This window comes from Haliotis rubra, unplaced genomic scaffold (assembly GCF_003918875.1).
Source record: "Haliotis rubra isolate DU_JTF1 unplaced genomic scaffold, ASM391887v1 Scf54, whole genome shotgun sequence".
Classification (NCBI taxonomy): Eukaryota; Metazoa; Mollusca; class Gastropoda; order Lepetellida; family Haliotidae; genus Haliotis; species Haliotis rubra.
The window spans coordinates 477,433-500,434 of record NW_025767235.1 but is presented as its reverse complement, the minus strand read 5'-3'; the positions used below and the strand labels follow the sequence as shown (position 1 = coordinate 500,434).

General features: G+C 37.1%; 1 protein-coding gene across 1 annotated transcript in view; it reads left to right on the top strand.

Moving 5' to 3' along the window:
- LOC124253333 (heterogeneous nuclear ribonucleoprotein K-like) overlaps positions 1 to 23,002 on the top strand; it is a 58,141-nt gene that overhangs the window by 8,668 nt on the left and 26,471 nt on the right. The window contains 1 exon segment of the mRNA XM_046687084.1: positions 21,311 to 21,513. Within this exon segment, the coding sequence (XP_046543040.1) occupies positions 21,486 to 21,513 (28 nt within the window). The 5' untranslated portion in view covers positions 21,311 to 21,485.

Below are 23,002 nucleotides of genomic sequence, written 5' to 3'. Positions count from 1 at the left end.
GTTATATTGCGACAAAAAGGTCATGTCTATCAGGTTTGTGTTGACTCTTGGTATTACAAACTTAATGAAAGGTCCACATGATCTTTTATCAGATGCTGTTTTGGTTTATTTTAAGGAATACTGTTATATTATTTTGTCTGGTCATACGTAGTGTAATCTGAGATTGCTCTATCATTGTTTTATGTGGTTTCTTATAGGTATTTAATAGATTGAATTCCATCCAATAAGAATCTGATTATTTTACATATTGTGACCTTTTCACAATGTGACAAATGAATAAATTTCACAATTACACAATGTGACTGTACTACAGTATACACCATTCTGAGGAAATATTAAATTTTGCAGATTTATTTTCTGTTTAATTTTAGATTTGCACCTGTTGGTCAGTTTGGTAGTTTTATTGGACAACAGAAGGCTACATAATACAAAAAATTAGGTTTAGTCAATAGTTAACTCTTTCGTAAATGCCAAATGGCAGCATTGCTCACCTTATGTTAAGTTGGATTTTATTAGATAAGTTATTATAGTCTGATGAAGTATATTGATATTATTTTCTGTATTAAATGTAATTCTCAGTAACTGAACATGGATACATTAATCAGGTATTGCTTTTACTTTGATTTTGTCTTCTGATAAATGCAGAGACTTAAACATTACTGCTGTATAGAGCATGACACAGCTGGATGTCTATATTACGCAGAAGAAGATTTTTCCTTACTAGTCTCCATGTCAATCATATAGGTTCCATGGAAGCATGCAAACCTACTCTAGTTCACACCTGATTTCAATCTCATATAATTATCGGTCTGAAATCTTGATCAGCAAGGATAATTCAGGAGCATGCATAAGGCCCTAGGAAGTTTGCTATAACCAAGAAGCCCACTATCAAATCAGGGGCTTAATTATAGCAGTAAGCCATATGAATTAGTAAAGATAATAGTTGTCTCTGTGTGACTGCACCTGGGACTGCCACCTAGTGGTACCACCTGGCAAACATGCTGCTGATTAGTGGTCAACTCACTGGTCGCCATGGTCATTGCTATATGATTAAACAAGTTGAGAGAGAAACCTCATTTTGCAACATATCACATTGGTTTGGTAACTCAGCAGCATAATAATTAGTATCAGATGATGCACACTCTTTTTCTGTGCAGGTTAGAGCAAGACATTTTGATGCAGTCAGCTAATACTTCACAAGGCCTAATGGCCATCGTTTTATGACAATGTATGGATGAAAGCAAAAGGTCATAATCCTAATATGAAATTGTTGATTTGAAGGTTTCTGAAGTACCCTGCTTTGTTTCTGACATTAATGTGAGAGAAAGGCCTAATAGTCTATAATGCAAATCAGTTGCCTCAGGATTGTTTTTAAAATTAACCATGATTTTGATGGGGAAAAAAATGTATTTGTTTATTATTTTGATTTTTTTTTGATCTAATGATGTCAATGTGTGCTATGACAAACACACTTAAGAAGTTTGGTAAAAGAAGCAGACATTTTGCCTTCAAGATTTAAAAAACATGTCCTGAGAGAAAAATATGAGACTTTAATAAAAAAATTGAAAAAATGACAAATCAAATTATTGAACCCATTAGGAACAATGATTGACTTCTGTGACTAACTGGCAACAACCAGATGAGACGCTGGCCAGTTCTTAATTTAATACGTTATATCTTATATATCTTCTATGTCTTATGAAGCTTTCTGGGGACAATGGCACTCATTTCCCATCCATTTGACTTTGTGAAGACTCCCAAGAGCATACCTAGATGTGGGGCTTGATTTGTAAAGATATTTTGCAATAATGCAGGAAATGGATCCAGTTTGTGTTATAACTTGTGACATGAAACAGTCGTTTTGTCATTCACCGTAATGTGGTAACTGTCATTTGGTTTGCTGTACAAGTTGTGTGTGCAGCTTATTTTTTAACGAATGGCATTGTATTCTAAAGTCGCTGAACAACATGAGGTTTAATTCATTATTAGTGACAAGAGACTTCATCTAAAACAGTGTTTTCCCTTTGAGTGTCACCTGTCACAATGTTTCAAGCCGATAGACAATTGTATAATGAATACATTTGTGGATAAAAGATTGAATAATGAACACATTTGGAGCGTGCTCCCATTCTTCATCCCCATTCAATTGAAATATGAGAAGTGCGGTTAGTTTTCAGACGAGACAATATATATGGCCAACACTGCAGTATATTTCTTTATTGTGATGGCAGAAACATGCACTAACGAGTTAAAGTATCCCTCCGCCTCAGTATCCATATTTGACTTTGATTGTATTGAAAAGGTTACTATGTTGCCATGCACTTGCTGCTGGAGAGGGATAGGAGGAGCAAGTTGGTTCATGTTGGGATTGATCGGCCTGTTCAGGTAGGAACAGGACTGATCGATTCCATTGACCGGTACTGAGTTGTGAACAATGCATCAGCAAGCCTTAGACGTGCTTGGCTTGATGCCACAGCCTCGGTAACCAGTCCCCTTTCAAAATGTGCTGTATTATTTATGAGCCAGCATTCAAGCTATTCTACCTCTTCACATCTTGTCACAATGCGGCACCAAAAATAAATCTACAACAATATTTCTGAAGAAATTCATCTCAGATGTTTCTGCTACTGTTAATGATTTGATCCTTGCAGGTTTTTTGGTGCTCCATGGTATCGTTTGTTTTCTGGGAGGATTCGTCATACTTTATTATAATAGTGAAAGACACAAGCAGGATGCTTCTGTGGATATGTCCCTGTACAAAATATAGGAAGATGCATGTTTCATGTTTCAGCATTTATCTGGTGTATTTGGAAGTGGAGAAAATATCTTTGATATGAATATAGTTTAGGGGTAATTTATCTTGGAATCGGGAGTAAGGTGACAAAGAATGTTGGCAACAGGTAGAATATCAGAAGGCTAGTTGAAGCAAATGACACACACAAGTAACTGTTTGCTTTCTGTCGGTAACAGTTTACTGTGATATACTAGTACATCACGTACATAATTTCTTGCTTGTAATATCAGCGTATACCCGGTAATATATGGGGGTGTTTTTTCTAAATGATTCTGAAGTCAGGGCTCAAACGATTTCTCAATCTCAACTTGTCCTGCACTTTGCACTTGTCCTAAAATATTTTCACTTCTTAAATGTTTTAAAGTTGTTTATTCTCATATTGTTCACCATTTCCTGTAAATAACTTTTGAGTTGAGGATGTTTACATCTGCCATCTAGGTTCATCACAACCAGTGTGCGAAATAGTTTCCAAATTGCCTGAAAGTTACTAGCCCTCAAAGTAATTCACCAGCCCAAAATTTGAATGTAGAAACTAAGCAAAAGATTGCAAAAATGGATGAGAACTAGGATTGCCTCCTGGACAATACTGACGGTCTTCAGACTTCCCCATGCACTCCCCATGGCTACCTTTACTTGTACTGTTTCTTATGATGCCAGCTGCAGCGTCCATTACAGTGTTTTTGAGATTAATTTGGCATTGATCGGACGGTTGGTCTCGGAGTTATGGGTGTTTGAAGTGTGTATTTAAGGGCTAGAAACCGTCCAAAAGGCAGCCAGAACACATTTTTGACACGAGAGCTGATCTGGAGAGGAAATAGTCCCCTGTTTGACAGGCTGTAGCTCCCTTGTCCTTGGGTGTACGGTCAAAACGATTAGTGTTCTGGAATCGCCATGATCCTAGCTATCTGACGCATACACTTATGTGCATATATTGCACTCGTGAAACAACCATAGATTTATGTGTATATAGTGCATTTGTGAAACAGCCATTCAACAATTTCTGTGTTGCAGTTAAGATGATTTGAAAGTACGACTGCCATGGCCGCAGTTTTGTGTGTGAAGTTTTATTCTGTTTTAAATGTATAAGGTATTGTGCGTTTATGTGCTGGATTCCTGCAATCATGATGATGTAGCAGAAAGGGTTCGCGACATTCCTGGCACAGTCAGACTGGTGAACAATCTGCTGGAGTCCCAGTTTTTACCAAAAGCGCATTGCTCTTTTGACATTGGAAAGCCAACAATTGGATATACCTACTTGGGTTGTCAGTCAAGACGTGGTGAAGTAATTTTACGACGATGTCGTATTGGCCACAGTCGGTTTACTCATGACTATATGCTGAAAACGGATGGGGATGGACCTCCCATGTATGTCTCTTGCGATGAAATGTTCACCATCAAGCATATACTGCTTGACTGCGTGGACTTTTCGACTGCAAGAGATTCACATTATGAAGCAATAAATCTGAAAGATCTGTTTTCCCTCGTGAGCGGGCATCTGATTGTTAGCTACCTGAGGGAAGTTGACCTGTACCATAAATTATAACTATGTAATGTGAGTCACAGATTGCTTGTTTTTGAGTTTTGTGCTGTGTCATTTTTCACTTGTAAATAGTAATGTAATGAATATATGTGTTAAAAACAGCTCTTTTTTGGACTTTGTATTTAAAGTTTGTAAAACTCCAACTTGATCTCGTCACTATGTGGCTGGAATAACGCCGATGTGACGTTAAACCGAACTCAACAACAACTTGGGCATTGGAAAACCAGGAAGTGGAGTTTTTTGCTAGATTTTAACAAACAGGAATGCACAGTCAAACAAAGCAAAGGAATTGAGCAATATATACAGGCATATACAAAAAGAGAGATAACTGGCAAATGTTGCAGACTTTGTTGTGGTCAAAAAGTCAAACGCATTGTTCTTTGGGCATTGGAAAACCAGAAAGTGGGGATTGTTGCTAGATTTAACTGGCGCTTCTTTCAGCTATCTGAACACTAACAAAATGCGAAACATCCTAATGTTCGTGTCGTAATTTTGACGTAATTATTGACTGTTACATAACAATAATGTGAAGCATTATTCCCATTAAAGTATCTACAGTTTGGTATCTTCAAAATTGAAATCCGTTGTGTTTTCGCAGAGCTGTGATATTTTTATGAACCCCATGAAAATGCATTTTGAAAAAATTGACCAACTTCCAAAGGCGATAACTCCAAATTTATTGAAGATATCAACATGCCTTTAGCAATGTAAGTAGTCCCGGGTGCGCGCTTTACAACGATATATCACACACGATTGTACTATTTGCCGTTCAGGAGAAGAAGATTTGTAAACACAAGCACCGTCAATACGTGCGGAAATGTGAAAAATCGCAATGTTTGTGTTTGTGTCGTATTTGTGAAGTAATTATTCATTATTACATGATAACAATCTGAAGCAAAAATGTTTTCCATACAAGTATCTACAGATTGCTACTTTGGAAAATGAAATCCATTGTGTTTTTGTAGAGTTGTGACATTTTTCTTAACCCTATGAAAATGCGTCTTAGAAAAATTCACCCACTTCCAAGGGTGATAACTCCAAAACCATTCAAGATATCGACATGCCTTGAGCAATTTATGTAGTCCAGAGTGTGGGCTTTACAACGATATATCAAACACGATTGTACCAGTGTTCACGAATGGTGTTTCAAAGTAACAGGACATCGGGTCGTGTAAGTTCCAGATGTCTGTCTGACCCATTGAAAATTCACAGGACCCATAGAATAAAATTTATAAATACTCATTTCAGATTTAACATATCTTATAATTGGCATTGAAATTATTAACAAACATAAGATTTATAAACAGCAAACAAGTGTGACATATCACATATAACAACTTCAGTCAAAGTCACTGTGAAATATACAGTTAGACACTGGGGCCGGCGGGTTGTGGACTTCTATCGGACCGTTGGCTAATCTGCCGGATTTGTCAGGGGGTCAGACACTATTCGTGAACACTGTTGTACTATTTGCCGTTCAGGAGAAGCTTTTTAAACACAGGCACTGTCAAAACGTGAAAATCAGCAAAAGAAATTCAATTTTTCCCAAATTGCAGAAAGTTTATTCTGCTGGAAAACTTCCGCTATGCATTGAATCGATGGAGAATGATGATGTCTACATTGAGTGAAAATTGGGTCAATTTATCTCTTATAGTTTTTGAGATATTGAGGTAAAAGATTTCAACATTTTTGGTTATCTGCCCTTATCGGAAGCTGGAAGTCAGGATCGACCCAGTGGTTAGGTCAGGAGAGCTGGTACAAAATTTGTACAAATAATAATAATAATACTATTTGGATAAGAACAGTAGGTCTTCCAGACTTTCATCTGAAGTCCTAATAAGATATTGTCGGCCTGACATGGATTTCATCATTCAGCTGTTAATATGATGAACATTTTTATCAGGCCATAATTTTGGATGATTTAAAAGTGTATTATAACTTAACAAGTCGGAGAGAGTGATATATTTACAAAATTACCCCATGAAACTTCACTAGCCAGTCTGGCCAGTAACTGAGGAAATTTACTGGCCCAGCTGGATTTTTACTAGCCACAGGCTAACAGGCCAGTGGCTATTTCGCACTCTGATCACAACCCTTTCAAACTTGCTCAGTAAGTAAGAAGAGAACCAAATAATGATGTTTATCATATAATGTTTTGCTAGTGCGGTTTCACTTGTTTGGGTGTGAGTCCTCCATTAGGTAAGAGTGGGTACAGGTTACAACTTTTGTGCAGAAGTTTACCAAAGGACTGGGCAAGGCCCTGTGGCCTTTAGCACATGATTTGGGGGATATGCTTTCACTTGTGTGTGTTAGCATCCAGTCTTGTTTAGCAAGTTAATCTGCTCAGAATTGCAATGTCAAAAGCTTCAGCTGTGGTGCTGTCCTGTTTGTGTCATGCATAAGTTAGCATATACATAAAAGCTTACTCTTCAGATGATTGTTCTCTATTTTACCTGAATATGTGACTAGGTATAATAGTCTTAGATCAAGAGAGGCAGGTCATTTCAACTTTAATTATTGATAGGTGGATGAGCCTTTATTGGCCCTGGTGGATTCCTGATGGCCAAGGGTATGAGGTGGGGGTCAACTTTGTCATTATGTGCAGTCAGGAAATGGATATGGAGGTGAATATTGCAAGAGATAGCTTTGTGCTTGGTCATCGATGGTCGTGTAGACATTAAAAGCAGAATCAATAGCAAAAATATCCCATTTACATGGCAGGTGGTCTCTTGCCTCAATTATGTAATGGAATATGCAATAGTTGAGGCACAGAATTAAGGCATTTCAACATTTTAAGGAATTTTCATTAGAATAAAAAGATTTTGAACATTCATCAAAATTTAGGTGCCATGAGGTATTCTGATATTGTATGCTAATCAATGTTTGCTAAGGATCTAGTTTTGATGATACAAAAACATCCAACAAATAAAGATCGACATATCCCCTTACACAGTGATTGGGTCGCCCCCTGTACAACCTCAGCTTCATAATAAATGAACAGAGGCATGCAGTCCTGGAAAACACCTTGCACAGGGTTTGTGAGTAGTGTGACAGTTGTTGGCATCCCTGTCAGAGACATCAGCAACACTTGCAACAGCAGCAAGAAATTATTCCCCCTCGGCATCACAGACATCATTTGAATTCGAAGAATTGTGCAGATGCATAGGTTTGCTTTATGATGTGTTAACATAGTTTCATGCTGCAAACGCCTTCGGTGTTAGTCAAAGTGTGTACCAAGACATATAGATCAGCTACCCAGCAACATGCAGGTGGTCGACAGACTTCCCACACACAGCAGGTGGATAGGTTTCTCCAGATTACACAAGATTTCATCACTTCTCGTCTACCAGTACTCTCTGAAATGATGTGAATTTGTAAGACCAATAGATGAGTCTGTTGTTTCCAAAAGGGCCTTAAGGGATAATGATGAAATACAGAGCAACAAAAAACAAATAGAAAATCAGAAATAAAGCTGATATCTTTTTGTTTGTATTTTATGTAAAAAAATCTATTTTACTTTATATCTGTCAAATTAAATCATCTGGTGCCCATTAAGATGTTAATATTTTCATGCTTCTATACACATGTGTGTTGCATGGAGAAGGCATCGATTTCAGTAGGTATTAGATGCACTTCAACATATACATATATAGGCCTTGCATTAAATTTTCCATGAGATGGTTTCATGTTTCTGCAAGGTTGGACTCTTAGCCTTCTGTTGTTTCTGTATTGTCAATAATTAATTCCGTCAGCCTGCTTCACCTTTAGATAGTCTTTGTTGCATACTGGTACCAGGCAACCGGATGGGAGATTTCATAGTATTCCTGAAGTAATATATATTTCTTTTTAAAATAACTTCAGCCTCTAATTGCATCATAATTTGTGTCAAACAATGTTGGTTGTTTCTGTTAATTCTGTGCAAGGTCTGAATAGAAACTAAGAGTATTAATGAGATGTAGGGCTTTGTGGATCCGTATGTTGAAAATAAGAAATAAATGGGTTTCATCCATATAATTGCTCCTTCACAGCTCCTGCTTAACCGTTAACATGTTCTCTTTAGAGAATATGAAACCTAGCTGTTTGTTCCAACCATGATGCCCCTTAATTGTTCAAGAGTCGAATCTGATTTCCAACACGACTGCCATGGCAGTCACAATGTGGAAAAGTATTGTGGACCATCTCGACCAGTTTGTATCGAAATGGTATAAACTTTGGGATATCTTTAGTAAGTAATGGGAATTAATACACAGTCTCCTTTGGCCATCATATACAAGTTGATGTGTACCGGTACCATTGACTAAATTCTCCGAAATATGTTTCCTCACCCAATAAACATTACACCAGTAACCATCAAACCTGAAATTTCTCATGTCATATGACACACACAAGTAAATATGAACATTTATATTTGCTGCAGTAGAGTGAAATATACTCATTTTCTGAATCAAATGTTCGGTGTGGGTTATGAGCAGAAATTTATTGCCTGAGTTAAATCTAATATTTCAAAGCTGTAACATTTCAGCAATGCAGTATCATATTGTCGTTATGTGCCATAAACCAGTCAATACTTTCACTTAAGTAATTTACGTCATGGCAATATTTGGTAAGGAGCATATCAGGTATGTATCAGGTTAGTAAGTGCAAAACAAGTAAGTTCTCCTCTCAGCTGTACAGCTGATTCGGTGTTTCTGTTTAACTCTGAGCATGGAAACACATATTACATTTTCAATTATGAAATGTATGGAATCTGACTGATATTTAATTTTATTCCGTACCTTCATCAGAACGGATACTATCAATTGTTAGCCCTCCAGAGTGAGACTCGTTCCAGAGAATGTCGCATTATGAAATAATTGATGTTTACCAGTCGAGCTTCCTTTATGAAATTGATAATCATTGTTTAGCAAATTGCGTCATAATTATTTTAAAAAACGCATCTGGATAACAAAGACAGTGACTTTTGTTGCCGTAGAGATGGAAAAAGAAGCCTTGAGCTATTTGTACGCCCTTCATCACCTCAGCTGAGTGTGCTAGCTTCATTGTCTTGTTACATTCAAACACCTTTGTAACTACATGTAAAAGGTTATTATGGAATATCGGAGTCAACTGTATTGGACATTTTGTCACGTCATGGTGTATAAAAGCTTGTATTTATATTTAGTGTCCACATATATGGGCATTTTAGAAAAATAAAATATTAATGGGGTAAGTTTAGATATGGTGTTTAGTTTCGATTTGTATCTTCAGCAGTGACACACATTTTTAACTATTGGCAGATAGACACTTGCACTGTAGAACCTTGAAAAGAAGTCCTGTAGACTTACATCAGTGTTTTCAGTGTAGTTGTATCTGTCTGTCTCTTCTTCTGTCGTACATACACAACAGGGAAGAGCTGGATATTCATGAATAATACTATTGTTCAATCATATTCTGTTTATTCTGTTAAAAGCTTGCATGGAATAAAATAATGATTTTCAATAATAGGAGGCATAATGGAATTATTAATATTTTCTGTATGATCATAGTCTTGATCATTCATAATAGATTGACCTCATTAACATTTTGGTCTTGTTTCTCAAAAATTGATATGATTGTTTTCAGTGGTTGAAGGGATCTAAAGGACTAGAAAATGTTTTATAGGAGATTCTTTCCGTTCTTGTAATTATCAATCAGATAAGTGTGTGCAGTGAATGTTAAAGCCATTATTGTCTAGTCTAAATAAATGTCATCCACCCAAATGAAACCTGGATTCCACTTATACCAAACATTGCCAACCTTATTACTGAGGGTGAAATGAGTTATTATCCCCTGAAAAATACTAAAATTGATTCTGCGATGTATTTGTGTTTGGAAGTGTTTCTTTCATACAGTCATCTTTCTGGTTGACTGCTTTGTATTGTGGGTTAAAGTCATATGACCTTATGGACATGGCCGTCATTGTCTAGCTAATGTATGTTCAATACACTAGTTGGTATGAGTGCTGCAAGCAAGAAACATCCCAAGTCTAATAGGAGGCAAATGGTACCCCGACAACAGCTAATGGAGAATGACTCCCATGTTGTTTTCATTGTTGAGAGCTGTGCAGCAAGTGCTAGGCATACATAGTCGCTTGCAAACAATTTCTAATTGCTGGTCTCCTTTCCATGTCCCAAATAGATACCCAGTTGTCTTTTGTTATTGAGATCACTGTCGGGATGACGGCATGTTAAACCTTTACTTTCTCTTCTATTCTATCCATGAAAGTTTTGTCAATATTCCTACATCCAGGAATATTGGCTATCAATATGTGTGCGATTGGTGCATTAAAATTAAATGTGTCGGTATTTACTCTGTCCTGACTGCACACAATGGGCTGTCCATTCTTTTGTTAAGAGACTTTCACTCGCTTTTTCTGTCTTTGCAATTCAACAGTCATGCTTGAGCATGAAGAAAACTGTTTTCTATTTTCGATATTATTTGTATATGCAAGATGTTGTGGTTGTTTTCTGTGATGTGCATGTTGCCAGGCACCTAGGATGTAGTTTGCTTTGAGAACCATCCATATTGGAGATGTCATTGTTTATTCGCCTTACTAACCCTATGTCACCGAGTACAAGTTGTATCTATCAAAGGATCTTTTATTCTTGATCAAAAGCAGTATTGTGATAAAGAGCTTGAGGTCAGCTTAGATTGTTGGTTCTAAAGGTGATTGATCGTTTGAATGATGACATATTATTTTTGGCATACTGGCGGAAATATATTTTGAACTCTTTGAAACCTGCAGAATTATCGTTTTTGTATATTCAAATCTTGTGATGACTTTCAGTGTTGATTTTGCCTAAAACCACTGTTTACAAATAGAGCCTTATGTCAGCCTATCTCCATTTCAGTCCTTCATTGAACCAGTTCCTCTCTCCCTGGAGACTGAGCTCACAGCATTTAAATTAAATGTTTAACTGACCAAGATGATCAAATAGATAAACAAGAACTTCACACAAAATGTTCTTCTGGTGTCATTTTTGTGCAAGATATATTGCACTTGACGTCAGTTATGACAGTTTCATATTCCCTGCATTGATATTCTTTCCTTCCAGCATGGAACAAGGTTTTTGTGTAAGCCTAGATGTGTTACTGTGACCTTCAATGTGTGGATTATTGTTGGAGATGCTACTTGATAAGTCATGGAGAAAGTCTGCATATGCTTGAGTCATCTGCTTTCAGTTTGGTTTGGGCATGCTTCATACGTGTGTAAATAGTTTCACATCTCCTCATAAGCCTAATAGTTGGACAATCAATACATATGCACTTTGTTTCCACAAACTGTAGGTCTGTGTAAATATAGCCTACAAAGATTGACTGATATCAGTTGTCTCAGGTACTTGAAAGATGTTTATACTTTGTTTTTGTCACGAAGTAAGTGGCTTAAAAGTCATCCTGATCATCCTAAAAATGGTAGCTGTGTTCAATATTTTTCTCTGTACATTACAAATGGGTACACTGCATACAGAATTCATTATGAGATCAGGAACTATAGGCCCACTAGCGACAAAACAGGTGGGTCAATTTGAAAGGAAGCACCTCAAAGTACTTGGTGATGCTTACATCTAAGCTTGACTTTTTAGCATACACCTGCTTGACCAGAGGTTTGCTATTCAATCTGTCTGTGTATTTAATTCTTACAACTCATACATTTCCAGTTTTGGACAACCATTTCTCTGGGTTATCTTGTTCTTTGGCTTGCTGAGCTTCAAATTCCTGAATAGAGAGTTTGTTTTCTGTAAAATATAGCATCTTTACACGCTTGAACTGTATATATGTTGATGATTTTCCATCATGTGGTTAAAGATTTTCCCCATGCTTACATAAACCAATCATAACAATGATTATGGATGACACAAACCAATCAAAAATCCTGTTCTACATGTCGGATATTGCAACCAAACTTCTTGCCTTCCATGTCGCCCGCCATGATATCGCTGGAATATTGCTGAAAGCAGCGTAAAACCATACTCACTCACTCACTCTTGCCTTCCCTGTTGTATTATATTATGAGAGTGTAAAGAAGGTATGGAACTTCTGATGTAAACACTGACAGTATTAGGGTATTAATTTTTGTATCCTTGTTGCAGAAGATGGGGCACTGCTGCATAGCACTGACCTTTGTTTGAAGTTCTTCTACTGTGTGCAGTTGGCACAGTAAAGATTGCAATAATATGATTAAATTTGGTTCCTATGCCAAAAAGGCATTGACAGTGAACAAATGAATGCACATAATGTACAGAATGACTCACAGAATAAACCTGCATATTAAGGATTTAACTCTAAACAGCATTTAAGTGGAAAATTTAAGGTTGATTTTGCAGTGGGGTAGCCAAGTGATTAAAGTGTTTGCTCAACGATGTGCAGTTTCTGTTCCCCAAATGATTTAAATATTTGAAACCTATAGTGATGTCCACAACAGTGCTATTGCTGGAATATAGCTTGAGATGGTTAAAGTATTGCTCACAGACTGTAGTTGATTGTAATTCTAAAAAACAATTCCAAACAATAGTGACATTGTATGTAATGGTCATATTTGCAAGGATAGAGCAGAGCATTGCAAATGGCTTATGTTTTATGTTTTACTTTTAGTGAATCTTGTTGGCCCTTTTACCTTTGAGAAGTTAAAACTAACCCGTTTCAACCTATGAGAGTTGAAGCTTACTATTAGCTTGATTATGAGTTACACTTTACAGTTGGTCTTCAGCAACGCATGCTGGTTGTAACAGGCAACTGATGGTAGGCTCGCTGACTTGGTGACACATGTCATCGTATCCCATCTGTGTAGATCGACGCTCATGAATTGATCACTTGATTGTCTGGTCCAGACTTGATTATTTACAGAAAGCCTCCATATAGCTGGAATATTGCTGAGTGTTGCATTAAAAAACAAACAAATTAGCCAGATTTATCTTTGGAATTGCATTGAATCTGCTTTGCCAACCTGCACCATTTGTCATTACTGCAGTAATGGCAGAGCAGACATGACAGTGGGATACCTTGGAATTCAAACAATTCACTACATATAAGTAACTTGCCATTGAAATAAATCCTACGTTAAATATATATGGGGATAGTGTTATTGATACTGTTTATGGAAAATGAGTCAAACCATTGAAAAAACTCATCACTTCTTGAAATGAAATATAATATCTCATAACATAGGATCCCACTGTGCACTCGCTCAAGTGTTAAAATAGTGTAATAAGGGTGATTATAAATAGTCAATCCAGTGTTGTATTGTGCGTTGTTAAAAACGATCTTCAGTTTAAACCTTAACATGTGAAGCAAGTCCCAATCCCTTAGTAACATGAGATGGTTTTTTGTCTACATGAAATCCAGATTTGTAATGCAGATCACACAGACAACCTTTTTCCATGTAAGAATGCGGGCACTATAAATAGACCTTGTAAAGTAGGATTTTGTTCGCATGCATTGTTGGTGAAAGTTTTGATATGTGTATTTGATTGTGGGTGGTGGTAGCACATGCGTGCATGGTAGGGTGCTGAAGTATACAGAAACATATATCTCTGCCAGCCGTGCCAGCTATGTCAAGGTAATTGTAGGCTTTGCTTCCTGACATTTAGCTGCGCTCATCTTGTAAAAATGAATTTGTCAGATACCTTGCACTTGTATATGTTTGTGCATACTCACTCCTACCAGATTGTGAATACGCTCTTGCGAGCTGAGTGACTTGAAGGTTTGAAGGTAGGTTCTCTCTGCTTCTCTCTCTCAAACTCCCTAAGTTGGGTTGTGCTTTTCTGTTTGATCCATAATGCATCATACAGATAAGGTGGTGCCAGTATGTGGTGAAAGAATATCCGTGAATATTGACTCCCTAATGTCTCATACAATGGAAACTTGGCACATATCTTTCTTCTGTTTAATGCAATGTGATCTCTGTACATATGCAGATGTCATCTGTGATCCGCCCAATGTACAGGGTGTTAAATTAATGTGTCGAGAGTCAAATCCAGAATTTTAGTGACACTCCCTTGTGGACTACTACTTTCACTAGAAATAGGAAATAATTTCTTGTAATGAATTCCTAATGCACAGCTGTAATGCTATCTTATTTAGTCAGTGGTAGGAGAACCAGCAGCCTTGTGCCCTGTAGCTTCCTAGCAGTTCTGGTAACAGTGGGATCACATTGGAGGTAGCACCAGGTATATGTTGTAATATGGAGATGAAAAAAAGGCTTGCTGTGAATTTACAGAAGCTTACATCTTGGTATCTTTCAGGAATTCATTTTATATATAGTTTGTATTGTGAAACAGTCTTTGTCGTATTGTCAAACATTTTCAGAAAAAGAACAATGTTCCAACTCATGGGTCACAATTTCAAGTTACATGTGATTGAATATTCTTGTATTAAGTGGTTATGTAAGGCTTATGCCTATATTTGGATAGTTAGATAGTAACACGTACATTCAGACTATCAAGTCTGACTAATGCTCTTGCAATGCACATACAAACATCGAGTTCTTGTCTTGTCGTCGTCTTTTCTGACTGCACTATATTGTGAATGTTTGGACTAGAAACTGACATAAAATGGCATGTCTATTTCCATTCTTCATGTTTGTAGTGAAATGATGGAGAAAAGACCTCATGGCTTCAGGTGATGTCTCGTCATCTTCTGTACCAGAGTTCAAATACAGAGCTTTTTGAAAAGGGGTTACACCTTGTTGTTGACAAGTCATTTAACCTTATATACATCGTTTACTATGTGTTAGCTGATATTTGCGAAGAGGTGACATCCCGCTATCTTTTGCCATCTGTACTGCACTGAGCTTTCAGTATGCTTTTTCTTATAATGGTTGTTGTGTTGCTATGCATATTTATCGGACTGGCATGTTTAGGCGTATGCTGATTTATTGGATTGGCCTGCTATTCTGTGTAATATCAATCGCTTATTCATTGTTTTGAATACATGGCACACTATACTGGTTCTGTTTGCAGGTAGGAGCTCCTTCCAAACGTGTGTCAAGTAATCAGGTTCAACGTCATGTGATCAGCAATTCTCAAACTCAATTCCAATTACTCCACTACCTTTGCAGAATAATTGCGATATTTTTCCTACTAACTGCTCATAACAGTCTATGGAGCTGTGGGGAATTTCATTGATATCAAACCAAACAAAAGGGTTGGCAAATTCTGTAGATCCGAGTATGCTTTGAGTTGTGGAATTGGAACAGATTTCTCCCAGCAGGGTGGGCATGCAGTCAACATTATGCATCGTTTTTCTGATTCTGTTCCTTGAAATTTGGATTAGATTTTCTTTAATTTCTGATGTATTCTTTCCACTACCATCAAATAGCAATAAATTTGCATATGTTTTTGTGACGGCAATAGGTTATGTTGGTCAGAGATGAAAAGAGGTTGAAATGCAATTAGTGTGAGCAATGACTGCTCCAGTACAGCTGTCATTGCAGTATGAAGTTTGGTTAGAGCAATAGAAAGCACTGTAAAGTAATCCTACTGATTTGGCCACCTGTCCACTAGTTTCTAGTCAGACAAGTTAGCAGTGGTTGAGATCTATACCCGTCTGCAACCAACCTACAGGGTGGGGGAGTCAAGTAAGATTTCTGTTTGCTTTGCCTAGATAAAAATATTTTATGGGATAAAACAACTGAAAATACTGCTTTTTGAGGAAAGTAGATGGGAAATCGTTTTGCACAGACAAAATATTTGGTTTTATTTGGAAGTGTTAAAAGTTTCATGCATTGTCTTGTATCCTCGCTTCCAACATATTGACTCTATGACCTCACAGTATCAAACTGCACAATTTCTGTGCCTGTTTACATGCTAAAGCATTTATTCACACCAGTTATGAGTCTGTAAATATCTTGATTGATTGACTTCTGCAAGATCTGATTTGACTTTCTTCTTTGAATGTGTGGCTTTGGTTAAGATACATGAAGCTAATGTTAAGGTCTGTTTTGCTGACACATTGGAGGTAACCATGGTATTACGGAATATTTGCTGATGAGTGTAAAATGTTTGTTGCAGTGTGTTCATGCAGAGAAGTTAGAGAATTAGCCATCTTCTGCAGTATGAATATTTTTGTACAATTAAAATGACAAGACGTTACATTGCCACGCCCACCCCTCCCCTCCCCGTACTTCCTTCCCGATTCACCATCAATATCACCTGATGGGCACCTTTTTACATTGATCCTCTGTCACGGCTCCAGATATATTGATGTTTCACGACAATACCTCGTCTTTGTCTCAAACTTGCTCAGCATCAAGGAACTGGTTGTCATTGTTAGGAATATTGGGGCCCATCGATGTGTGAGGACTTTGAGAATCACCTTGATCTGCAATGCTTTTCTTGGAAGGAAGTGTACAGTTTGCTTCGGAACTGAATGTTCTCAACAAACAGTGTGGAGAGCTCTGCACTGGCACACACCAAGATGGAGAGTGTGCTGACTGAAAGAATAAAAGCATCAAATAGGGGACAACTTGATAAGATTAGTGCTTAGATCTGATAGGAAGCTTGTTCTTTCAAGACTGAATTGGCAATCAGATGTTTTGCAATCTTTGACATAATATTTCTGTTCAAGACAAACTGGAAACACTTTCTACACACATTAAATGAAGTGGTGAAAACAAAACAAAACATTCCTATTTCAGTCAGCAGATTTAATGTAAAAAGGTTAAGTTTACACCTTGTATCAGATCTGTAGGTTTGTATATTTTAATTCATGTATTTTATTCATTTAGATGGCTTATTTTGACAAGTAATGAATCTATTTGTAACTTTTAAACATCTCATCAGATAAGGACTGCATCCAAGGTGACTCTAGTTTCTAAGTTGGACAGTCTTGATCTTTATAGATTTTTATATGTTTCAATAATGTTTTCTATGTGAGTTACTAGTAAGTTTAAGTCCAGGAAAAACACCAGTTTAGGTTCTGACTTGTTTTTTAAATGACTTATAACACTTGTACATAAATTCTTCAGACACTGTCAGACAGGCAAATTCTGAAATATCTTGATGAATCGTCTTCCCTGGAAGCTGGGAGCTGAAACTTGACTTTGATTAGTTAATACAGCATGTAAACTTCAACCAATGTTTATCAATTTAGGACAATTTTGCTCATATAATGGAGGTTGTTAATATCTCAACAACTGGTGTATCACCTGTGATTATGATTTCTTTTTCTCATATCATATCATTTTTCTTCTTCTGCTCCTTTGAATATTACGTTGATGCCAGATAGCTCCAACAAACCATTGGCTCGTCACACCGAAGACCCGGGTTCGAATCCCCACATGGGTACAATGTGTTAAGCCCATTTCTGGTGTCCCCCGCCGTGATGTTGCTGGAATATTGCTAAAAGCGGCGTAAAACCAAAACTCAGTCCAACAAACCACATTGCACTAGGGCTTCAACGAGTCCATTTTCTTGGACTCGAGTACACGAAGGGTGAGACTCGACTCGGACCCGAGTACTCGAAATTCATACCTTTCAAACAAACGATAGCGTAACCGGCATCACATGTGTTCCGATCACACAAGTGAACACTTACTTCATTCCGACTTCATATCGTCGTGTGACTAACATTTCCTATTGGTCAGAATCAGTATTTGGATGTTTACTTGCCATTTGTCTTTTTTTCATCGTACTGGTTGTACTGCCTGCATAACGCATTGATATACCGCACAGGCGGCATTTGGTTATTTTTCTCTTTTACTATCCAGATCAAGACACGCCCATACATTTGATTTTTTATCGTTCTCCATGTCTGTTAAGATAGTTACCTTATCATTTTAAGAAGTAAAATCCAAACCATGTATAATATTTACTCTCATCTGTAGACTTGTAACAACTAATACCATACAGCCACACCATGTGAGGAGTAAACTGTTTAATCTAGGTGTTAATAAAAACATTATCAGATGGGTTAAAGAATTCAGGGTACATAGAACTCAGATATCAATTGATATAGATATCAATCTTCTTTACTCTCAACCTCTACTGGAGCTCCACAGGACTGTGTTCTTTCATCCGTACTCTTCGTTTTGTATACCAATGACTGTTACTTCTCATTAAATGACTTGTTTACTGTGAAATTTGCAGATGACGCCACTGTTACTGGCCTAATTTCTGATTCTGGACCTTATTATTGTCAAGGCATTGACAAAACCGTAATGACAGTTTTTATCAAACCTTTATTCAAAGTGTGTTGACCTACAATTTTCTATGTTGGTATGGGGCCTGTCTGATCGCAACAAAACATTTCAAAATTGTTAATACTGCCGACTAAATTTCGAGTATATTCCCTTTATCAATGAGCGCCAGATTGTCAAAAAGGCAACTAAAATTAGATTTGATAGTTAACATATTTTATCTCACCATTTTGAAGTACTTCTTTCTGGACGCTGCTGTCGATTACCTTCCCTCAAAACAAACAGAGCTCGACAGTCTTTCATACCCTCAAGTATTCGTGAATGCAACAAATATTTTGAATTATCACCATGTGATAACAACTAGAATAATTCATCCTCTTTACCTATGTGGTTAATTGAATAATATCATGTCAGTTTTACTGTGTAAATAGCTTTCGTTTTGTGCATGTAATTATTGTGTATATTTTTTGTGAATTGTGTACATATTCATTTTGAGACAGTTTGGATGTATAAGAATTTCCTCCGGGATAATAAAGTTATATCTTATCTTAATATTAGACGTTAACGGTGGCTCATGCTCAGCACATGGCAGACAGTCTGTCAACGTAACCCAATAATTCGAGTTATCTCCCCTTTTCGAGTCCTCGAGTCCTAGAAAATGGACTCGAGTCCAGCTAAACCCGACTCGTCCTCGAGTACTCGAGTACCCGTGGAAGCCCTACATTGCACTAACAATTATGTAAGAGAAACACCAAAAAAACTAAAACAATTGTCAATTTCTGGAAATTTACCTGGCAAGCACACTGTCTTCTATATCTAGTACATGCCCTTATTTCTTATTTAGATGTGTGCAAATGTTTATTTCTATTCTAAAATTAAAACTTTGCAGTGGTCAATTACCGTATGTCAGGAAATCAGTGTTAATCTTTGAGGAAAGTATTTTAAACTGACCTATCAGTGGTGGCCATTCATTGGTTCGTAATATTTGAAAGTGCTGAGTAAGTAAGGTCAGATTGATCATGTAGTAAGGAAACATAAATTGATTGCATGCATGATGTGAAGTACTAGTTTTACCCCAGTCATGCCATGGGCTGATTGCTTTAAACAAAGTATACAACTTTCACAAAGGCCATACAAAGCTCTTATTAGTAGATAGTCCAAGAAATAACAGAGTTTGTAAATATTTAATGGTGATGAAGTTCACAGGGTGGGGAATCAATATGCTGGTTCTCAGGATGCTGCTGCTTGTCTGCAGGTGGGAGGAGGCATGCTATGGTAGATACAAGGATGGCAGGTCTGCTAGCCACTGAAAGAAATGAGGTTTTTGTTGTAGGAAAATACAATATTTGCTTTTGACTTCAGATGCACTATTCATGTCATGCCAACGATTCTGCCATCTCACTCCCACGATAGGTAGCAGAGTGTGACGCGTGTGTCACATGGTGACACTTTGTCAAGTTGAGTGTGACAGCACTCCTGGGAATGTCCTGCGCATTGATCAGGGAGCGTGCCCTTCCTTCCCTAGCACTGGTTAATTACTTATTTACCACAACGTGCATGGATATTCCTTTAAATTAATTCAAGAATGTTATCCAATAACTCAAGATAACTATCCCAGATGAAATGTTAGGTTTTGTGGTATAGAAAACTATTCAGTTTTCAAAGCAATAGATCAAATAAGAAAAATATATTGATGTTGTCCATATTTTATGCAGTTATTTCTATCAAAAACTGTCGAAAAGGCCTCTGTTCCAAGAATGTAAACATTCATTAAGATATGGAACCTTTAATGTACACATATTTTCACACATTTTGCAGCCTCAGTTCTCTGTGTTTTTTGTTGTTGTTGCTATTCCCATTATTGTTAACATTCTGTTGAGCATTCAGTCAGCTGATCTATAATCCTGAAACAACATAGTGTTAATGTAATCTGTGTTGGAGTTACCTCATTCGGTGGCAGTTTTGTATGTTGTTTAACACTTCATTCAACAATATTCCAGTCATATGACAGCGATCTGTACATATTTGAATCTAGACCAAACAATCCAATGACTGACATCACAAATGTTGTCCATCTTGATAGGGATACGATACATGTCATCGAAGTCAGTCAACCTGAGGGCCATAGCCTGTTTGTTGCCTATCTCAACAAGCATGTGGTGCCAAAGACCAATTGTGACCTGTGTCTTCACTAGGGACTATGGCAGTAACTTGTATTTTGTTTGTGCAGTTTGTAAAAACAATGCAAATGAATCAGTTAATATCAGACATGATTCTCCAACTCCATACACTGGTAAGGCATGTTCATGAAATGACCAGTGTATGTGTCATATGAGAAGGGCAGTATCTGACAAAAGTATCTGATAAACAGTGAAACCTAATTCTGGGAGATCATAGGCATAGACTGTAATGAATTAGTGCAAGTAAATAGAGACAAACTTGAGTTTATTTGTAGCTAGTTGTGCCTGCTGTTTTGAAGGTCTGTGTAGCGTTTAACATTTTTAATTGTTTCTTTGTAAAGTCATTCCTGTTTTAACAAACAGACGTCCAGGATCTTTTCTATATGTAAGTTGAAATATATTGGATTTAGTGAGGGTTGTTTGATCAATATTACCTGCTGATTGCAGGTGATGAGTGTGAATATGTAATCAGTGTTAGAGATGTGCGATCAGCCTCAGTGTATGCTTGTGTTTTTACTGGGGCTGCTCTGCCGCCCAACACACGTATGTACTTACCTTCTTGTGCAATATTTAATGAAGCATTGATTGGTTGAACGGAACTCTACCTGGAGCATTGTCATTGGTTGTAGCTTTTGTCATTTCAGGTGTGCTGGCAAGTTGTCGAACTGCAGCTATTTTTGAATCAACGACAAGCTAATTACGGCCTGTGACACTGCTAATTAGAGCCGTTGGGTTGCTAATTAGCACAGACGACACCTCTCTATCTTTGTTATCAACTTGGGCTTTGGCCACTACCCTGAACTCACGCTGGCATACGATATGTCTGAAGGGATGGAGGGATTGGAAGGTGAGACCTCTCAACATTCTGTCTGGAATATGAATTCAAAATATGAAATCCTTGCATTTCAAAGGAATCTGAAATAAAATATTACAGTGAATGATGGCTTTTGATCATTCAGTCAAGTTATCAAACAAAACTAAGAATGAAAACTGAGTACATTTTAGGGCACTTGAGAAGAGAGAGAAATAATAATTGTTTAAAATGCTAGTATATAACATAGGCATGTCTTTACATGTGCAGTGATGTGTTGAATATTAAACCTGATGACTTCCTGAACTATGAAGTCATCTAGTGCAGATGGAGGTGCTTATCACACAAGGTGTTAACTGTGCTAATTATGTTAGCTATTGGCTGCAGATGTCATGCTTAGTCAGTGGTTTAACAAAAGAAGAAATTGATTTTATGAATTATCACTCTTCTTGGAATGTAATATATGATAAGTGCATACTTTAATCTATAGTCTTCTTGAAGATATTGTGTGAAGCCCATTTCTGGTGTCCCCCGCCGTGATGTTGCTGGAATATTGCTAAAAGTGGCGTAAAACCAAACTCAGTCAGTCAGTCTTGAAGATATTAAAATATTCAATATTGACACAGTTTCTAAGTGGATTCATTTCACAAACTAATTTTCATTGAGATTGATTACAAAGAGCAGCACTTAGATGTTACTGGTATAATCCATTTGAAATTTACTGAAAAGTTGCATGAAGATTATATCTATCCCATATAATAATTTGCAGAGGTAAACTCCCTTGTTGGTTTACATGATCCCTGTTCTTGTTTTCCATGCTTTTACAAGTTCTTTGGGTGCTTTGATATTACAAAAGAACTGAAGAAATAGTGAAAGAATTATGGATATTCCCTTGTTTAAATAAGTTCATATTTTCCCATTAGTGTTCAAGGCATGTGAACAAATTCATTTCACAATATTTCACTAATTGCATGTTTGCTAAGACTCGAGCTGTTGTTGATTTGAAGACAGTGTTGTTAGATGTTATTATCAAAACAACATCACAGCTCTAAAACTGTTAATGATTTATTTAACACATGACTAAAGCTAAGATCAATATGTCCATTGGTAATGATGAGAAGTCATTGTTGTAGGTAAACAAATCTTTGTTTTCCTCATTAGGGAAAATGTGTAGTTAGTACTTGACTGTTTAATCATGTCAGAATATTTCAGTAATTGAAATGGTGATAACAGAATTGTACATGTGTTAATTTTTGCTGTTATATTGGCACTGTGATCAAGGTGTCTTTAACTGCATCCTGAATGGAGGATAAAGAAAGTGAGTAGAGAAATAAGCTGACACATGCTTGTCATGCACATTCCAACAACACTTGCTCTACTATGTCATGCCGACAGGCACAATGTGCTGTAGACTTGTAAGAGAGAGAGAAGCTGTAGGACCATCTCCAGTTAGAGAGTCCCTCTCCGGAAAGCAGGACAGATCAGTGCAGGGCGTTGCATACCTGAAGACACTAACAAATGGTGC